The 6,202-nt window shown below is 50.6% G+C and overlaps 1 protein-coding gene across 1 annotated transcript; it reads right to left on the reverse strand.

Moving 5' to 3' along the window:
- Nucleotides 1–1,454: 1,454 nt before the first annotated feature.
- Nucleotides 1,455–5,627, reverse strand: LOC125553004 (putative linoleate 9S-lipoxygenase 3). Its single transcript, XM_048716733.1, has 7 exons — nt 5,390–5,627; nt 4,413–4,714; nt 4,022–4,244; nt 3,570–3,926; nt 3,341–3,426; nt 2,543–3,222; nt 1,455–2,444 (listed from the first exon to the last, which is right to left on the reverse strand). The coding sequence occupies exons 1-7, from the start codon at nt 5,580–5,582 to the stop codon at nt 1,673–1,675; spliced, it is 2,613 nt and encodes an 870-aa protein (XP_048572690.1). The 5' UTR covers nt 5,583–5,627; the 3' UTR covers nt 1,455–1,672.
- Nucleotides 5,628–6,202: the final 575 nt, after the last annotated feature.

A 6,202-nucleotide genomic window follows, 5' to 3' on the forward strand; every position in this document is an offset into this window, starting at 1 on the left:
TCCAATCTCTAAAATTCTCTCCCAGAGGAGGTTCGGATGATGAGCAGAGTATGAGGGCTTGTCCTGAGCCAGGATTTTCTGCTGCTCAAGAGATGATGATGGCTTGTGCATGGCTTGATTATGCTTAATTATCCTTGTGAACCGAACTAGATTACATGTCAGGTGTTGTTGTTACTGCAGCAAATTAGTATTTTTTGAGCAAAGTAATATTGCTGCAGTATCCTTGCGGTTGTTTTTAGTTGTCATTTTTTTCCCTATTCTAGATTGTTACTGGTACTTGTTGCCAAGATTATGAATGAAATCCATGCTTCTGTAGTAATATAATTTAAACCATCCTTTAATCCATAGCTTTGTTTCAGAAGGAAATCGTTTTCTGGCATCTTTTTGGAAGCTATCTGAACATTAGTACAAGTAGGCATTACGTTTAGAGAAGTGGCTTTCTAAGAAACTGAAACTCTGACCTCGAAACTCCCAACCGAGGAAGGATTGTTCTGGCAGGTACGAGTGGAGAGTTTGCCCCGGTACGTTGATGGTTCTGATCAGTCTTTTTTTGTAAAATAGAAGAGAAGTGGTGCCATCTGGCTGGCAGTTTCTTCAAACCTTCAACTTTAAAGTAACTTTAAAATCTTCTGCAAACTATAGGGATTCTGGCCAGCCCCAGCTATGCATTTTTATTACTTGCCTTTTCTCAGAATACGACTCTTATTTGTGATATCTGACTTCTCTCTCCTTGCTTTTGATATGTTACTAGAACTGACATAAATGTTCAGTATGTGGATTTAGATGTTCATATATGCTTTCTAAGTGCTCATAATTTACTGTTTGACAGATTCATGGTGCTGCAATAACTCAAGGCAGAGCATGGCCGAGTTGGCATGTTACTACCATAGAGGTACGCAAATCTGTAGGTGTAGTTTGGTTTTTGTTTCTGATTCAGGTTGTGGCTTTGGCATTGTTCTGCTTCTTACATCTATCACTATCGTATATGTCAAACTTTGGATCAAGCAAATAACTACTCTGCCTTGAGGAACCACAAAATCAAGAAGTGCTTGAAAGCTCCAACTATTGAGTCAAGCTGGCTTCAGAAGTAACACATGCCACCCAAGCCTAAAATTATACAACTTGGACCAGTTCTGAATTCTGATACATGTTTGTGCATCCATGCTTATTCAGTTGGTCTTTGTCTGTCCGGTGAATTAAAACTGTTTCATGAGCATACCGCCGGGCAATAAATTTTATTGAATCTATGAAACTAGATTAGAATCAGACTAAAACCATTTGATCATTACATAGGCAATAGCTTGTTTTGTTTACAGTTGCATATGCTTCTTTTTGTTTACTTGGTCAAGCAAGCACACTGAGAGAGATTATATTTAGTCCCAAAGAGAACCTTCAACCTGAATAAACCTCTTAGTCAGTGATGCCCGCAGATGCATCTCTTTTTGGCAAACAGAGCATCACAACATAGATTTTATTATTGGCCAAAAGAAGGGAAATTTTCTCTAAACAATGATGCATTAACCGGTAGGCAGTAGCCAGCTGCGCTTCAGCGTGTCGATCGGACCCGTCGAGCACGCATTATTGCCTTATTGAGGTCATCCCATGGCAAGCATGCACCGGCAGAACTCCCACACTAGCTAGCTAGTTCCGGTGCAAGCAGAGATGGACCTCCTCAGATGGAGATGCTGTTGGGGATGCCCTTGGCCGAGAGCCCCTCGGCCTCGCCCGTGTGGTCGGAGGTGTTGGGGAAGAGCAGCATGTACGGGAATTTGGCCGGCCCGATGCGGTTCTTTAGCCGCGAATCTTGGTTCCTGGCCTCCACCTGCTTCTCGATGCCCTCCAGTCTGGCCCCGAACCGCTTGAACGCCTCCAGTGCCTTGGCGTCCGACGTCCACGCCGGCGTGTCGTGCTGGCCCAGGTACACCTCGTCAGAGGAGTGCTTGGAGAGGATCTCCATGAGCGAGATGCCCACCAGGGCCTGGAGCAGGCTGGTGATGGTGTGGATGAACGCCCGCTCCGGGTCACGCGCCAGCTCCGCGTACTCCTCGCTGCCCGGCACCGGCATCGGTCGGCGGCTCATGGACGGCTTGTTGGGGTGGTAGCCCGAGTAGGCGTACTGCCCGAAATTGACGGCCGCGTGGAGCGCCGACCCAATCCAGATGATGGTGGCGCATGCCTTGATCAGCTCCGCCACTGTCTGCATCTTGGGCCACCATGCCGCATCCTTGAGGTCGCCGTGCCCGACTTCCCGCACCTCCTTCCACCACGCCTGTAGCTCCACGTCGCCCTGCAGCACGCTATCGTTGGGGTAGTAGATGGTCAGGTAGTCTGCCACCCACTGCTCGATCGCGTGCCAGACGGCGAGCCCGTCCGCGGCGTATGGGTAGTCCTCGATCAGCAGCCGCACCTTGTGCGGGCTCGATGGGTCCTCCACGGCCATGCCCCTGCATCGTCAAGATACGTCAGTTGTCATGGACCGATTCTCGCAAGGGCTTGCAATTAATCGATTTGTCTGTTTCGTCAGTATTCTATTTCTACCCACCTCTTGATTAGATCGTCTGGTAGAGCTTGCTCGGTGAAGTTCCAGTTCTTGTAGACCATGGAAGACATGGGCATAGCATGCTTGCCCGGGAACACGGTCATCTCGATGACGCCGTCGGCGTTGATGAGCATACCCCGAGCTCGCGAGTTGATGTTCATGGTGTCGCGGTAGTGCGGGTGCAGGAGCTTGTGCACCGGGTGGGTCACACTGAGCTGCCTGTTGGTCGCGATGACGAAGGGCTCCATCACCGCGTGCGTGTTGAGCCAGTGGCTGATCAGCTGGTGCCAGCCGTAGTCGTTCACGGCGACGTAGGCCTTGGCGAGCTGCCATACCCAGCCCTCGACGCCGGTGTCCTCCGGCGTGTACACGGTGCTCTCAGCCGTGGTCAGGTCTCCCTGGAGCAGGGGCGAGCTGAGCTCGATGGCGACCGGCGCGAGCGTGCCGTCCCCTTGCAGGAAGAGCAGGGTCCTGGTCGCGTACACGAAGCTGTCCTTGAGGTTGTTGATGTTGATGAGGAACGGCATCAGGTTGTCGTGCTGGTCCACGATGTAGAGCCTGTTGCTGGTGAGCGCCTGGTGCACGGTGAGGCCCTCCAGGCGCTCGCCGATGTGCGCCTCGGTGATGGTGCTGGTGTGGTCGCCGTACTTGCTAGGATCCAGAGTGCTCTTGGGAGGGAACTCCTGCACGCCTCAAACGGTATGAATAGATAGAGCATATATAAATGGATGAATTTGGTCTTGTTAATGGCCGATAGATGGATGGATGGATGGATTGATTGTTCATTGCACTTGCACTCACCGTGAGACGTTTGATCATCATGGGGTTGACGCCGGCCAGCGTCTCCCTCGCGAACTCCTCGTCAGTCATCCATGCTTTCTCGTGCTCTGTGTGATCCCAATTAACATTGCAAATTCGGTTTAATTAACCATTTTTTAGCTACCTAAATACTGGAGGAGTATTGACTATGTTTATTAGATAGGAACCTTAGTTTAAAACAGCGACACCTATTATGAATCGGAGGGAGTACCTTGGATGATGTGCGGCCTCGGGAGCTTGAGCTTGAGGAAGCGAGGGTCGTCGGCCATGGGGGTGATGACGTCCTTGACAAGCTGGAGCTGGAGCTGGGAGCTCTTCCGCACCTTCTCGGGACCGGGGGCCGGGACGTTGGGCACCTTGATGCCGCCCTCGTAGAGCTTGAGAACGTCAGCGAAAGAGTCGAAGTCGCTGGGGGTGTCGTCGTTCTCAAAGTACTCGCGGATGGCCGGTATGATCCCGTGCACCAGCGCCGCGATCGTGTAGGCCCGGAAGTCGGACTCCTTGAGGTGGCCGAACTGCTCATCACGTGGCACGTAGACGGTCTCTCCCCGGCTCTCGTGGTCGGGCTCTGCACCATGCCGCGCCATGCCATGCGGGTCGTCGTCAGACCAAAGTACATGCATGTCGGTCAATATAATTACAAGGAGGAAGGAAGGCACGCACCGTTAGCCGAGGGTTTCCGGCCGGTACGGCCGCGGCGCGGGTAGGGGAGGTCCTCGGAGCCACCGAGGACGTCGCGGGTGTCGCCGAGGTCATTGTAGACGTCGTAGCGGTAGACGCGGTCGTGTTCCTCGTAGGGCCCCTCCTGGTCGTCACCCCGCAGGTTCCGGAGCTCGTCGTCACGGTACGGCTTGAGCGCCGCCGGCATGTGGTGCGGCAGGTATGTCTGCATGCACAACGGACCGGGCCAGTTGCGTAGACAATGAGAATCAAGCAGAATCCTATACAGCTACTCCCTCCGTTCTAAATTACTCGTTACAAAAATGCTCTAGATATATCTATTTTTGCGACGAGTAATTTAGAACGGAGGGAGTACTAGTGAATATATACTCACGTTGTTGGTGAAGAAGACGCGGTCGTAGCTGTACTTGGCATGCGGGTAGACCCAGGAGTTGGCGACGAAGACGACGGCGCCATGGCCGGGCAGATCTTCGAGGGTGATGGTCTTGAGGTAGAACTCGGTGTCGCTATTGTTCTTGACGATGATCGCGCCGGGAACGCCCAGCTCCATCGACCAGTTGAACGTCACCTCAAACTTCTCCTCGCCCGTCGGGACGCCCAACAGGCTCTTCTTCAGGAGACTCGGCTCCAGGTTTGCCTCCGCGCCCACCTCCCCGCGGCTCGTGTTGCCTGCAGCTGCAGCACACCACACGTACCACTATATTAAGGCCCTCTTTGATTCGTAGGATTCTCAAAACGCTAGAAAAAGTAAAGGATTAGAGTGGTATATCAACTTGAATCATATAGAATTAGTATAGAGTGTTTGATGCTATAGGAAAAAAAAGAAAATATAAAAAAGGTTGGAGCGGATGCTAGATTTCCAATAAAATGTACTCCCTCCGTCCCAAAATATAAGAATGTTTTTGACACTATATGCTAATTCTGGGATGAAAGGAGTAGTACACATGATTTTATAGAAAAAATTCCTATAGGATTCGATCCTATGAATCAAACGACTAATGTAGGAAAAATTTCTATGAATTCCGCCCTCCAATAATTCTATAAAATTTCTTCGAATAAAAGGAGCCCTAAATGTCACATGCACTTACACACGTAATTTTTTTTGCCCGTCTCTCTCTCAAGCATATATATACTTGGTGTGGAACAAATTAACTACTATTCCCTCCTATTCACAAATATAAGATATTCTTAATATAAAATGTATACAGATCAAAGTGTCTATATTCATCCAAATAACAAAAATGTTTTAGAACATCTTATAACAGGAAAGGAGGGATTACTTTGCAAATTAAAAAAGAGCGCGTACGTGCACTGTGGCTGTGGGGGAGTTAGGGAGTGGTGAGTGCTCACTGCGGCCGCGGAGGGTGGAGCTGATGAGCTGGCAGGTGACTCCGCCGCCGAAGAGCTGGGTGTCGGTGCCGCCGTCCATGGCGGTGCCGTGGAAGTCGTTGAAGTCGAGCACCTTCTTAGGGATGAGGACCAGGGAGCCCTTGAGCCCCCCAGCCCCGGGCAGGTCGCTCACGATGCCACCCGGGCTCAACATCTTCGTTCGAATCAAAAAGGGGACAACGAGAGGGAGGAAGGGTGTGTGAGAGCTCCAAGAGCAACCGGGAGGCTATTTATAGATGCACATCACATGCACTGATGCACGAGAAGGGTGGTGTGAGCAGAGAGAGCACTGGAGACATTGGATTCGATCTGGCTGGGGTCTACAGTGGCCAATTGATTTGAATATCTAGGGGATCAGGAAAAGATCTCAACAAGTTATACTATAAGCATGCATCCTGATGCATGGCATGGGCTGGAGTATTATCGAGACACAAATGCATCAACTGTGTGCATGCATACTACGGAGGCACGTGGGGGATGTCTGGACTCTGGACTCTGGAGTGACCATCGTCACAAAACAAATATTTTTTGCGACGTCCATCCCATGTGGTTTACGCTTCACGTATTGATAGGCTTGGATGGAGAGTAATACAGCACACCACATGACAGCCGCTTTTCAAGCGGGAGGAGATCAGTTTTTAGTTGGAATTTCTTGGCCAGGTCTCGTGGTGCCAAATCTCGATCAGTGGACAGTGGCGGGGGCTCGCCACAATAACACATGGATTAATTCGTACCTCTAGGCACCCAGTGTATGCATACGCTGCCTGAATGTCT

Source organism: Triticum urartu, chromosome 4 (assembly GCF_003073215.2).
Source record: "Triticum urartu cultivar G1812 chromosome 4, Tu2.1, whole genome shotgun sequence".
In the NCBI taxonomy this organism is placed as follows: Eukaryota; Viridiplantae; Streptophyta; class Magnoliopsida; order Poales; family Poaceae; genus Triticum; species Triticum urartu.

Bases quoted from the DNA above. Each gene is read 5' to 3' on its own strand.
- LOC125553004 (XM_048716733.1), bottom strand. From the start codon at position 5,582: ATGTTGAGCCCGGGTGGCATCGTGAGCGACCTGCCCGGGGCTGGGGGG. The intron at 3,427-3,569 runs GTACTCCCTCCG...GGGATCACACAG, and splicing joins GAGGCCGCACATCATCCAAG to AGCACGAGAAAGCATGGATG. The intron at 2,445-2,542 runs GTGGGTAGAAAT...TTGACGATGCAG, and splicing joins CCAGACGATCTAATCAAGAG to GGGCATGGCCGTGGAGGACC.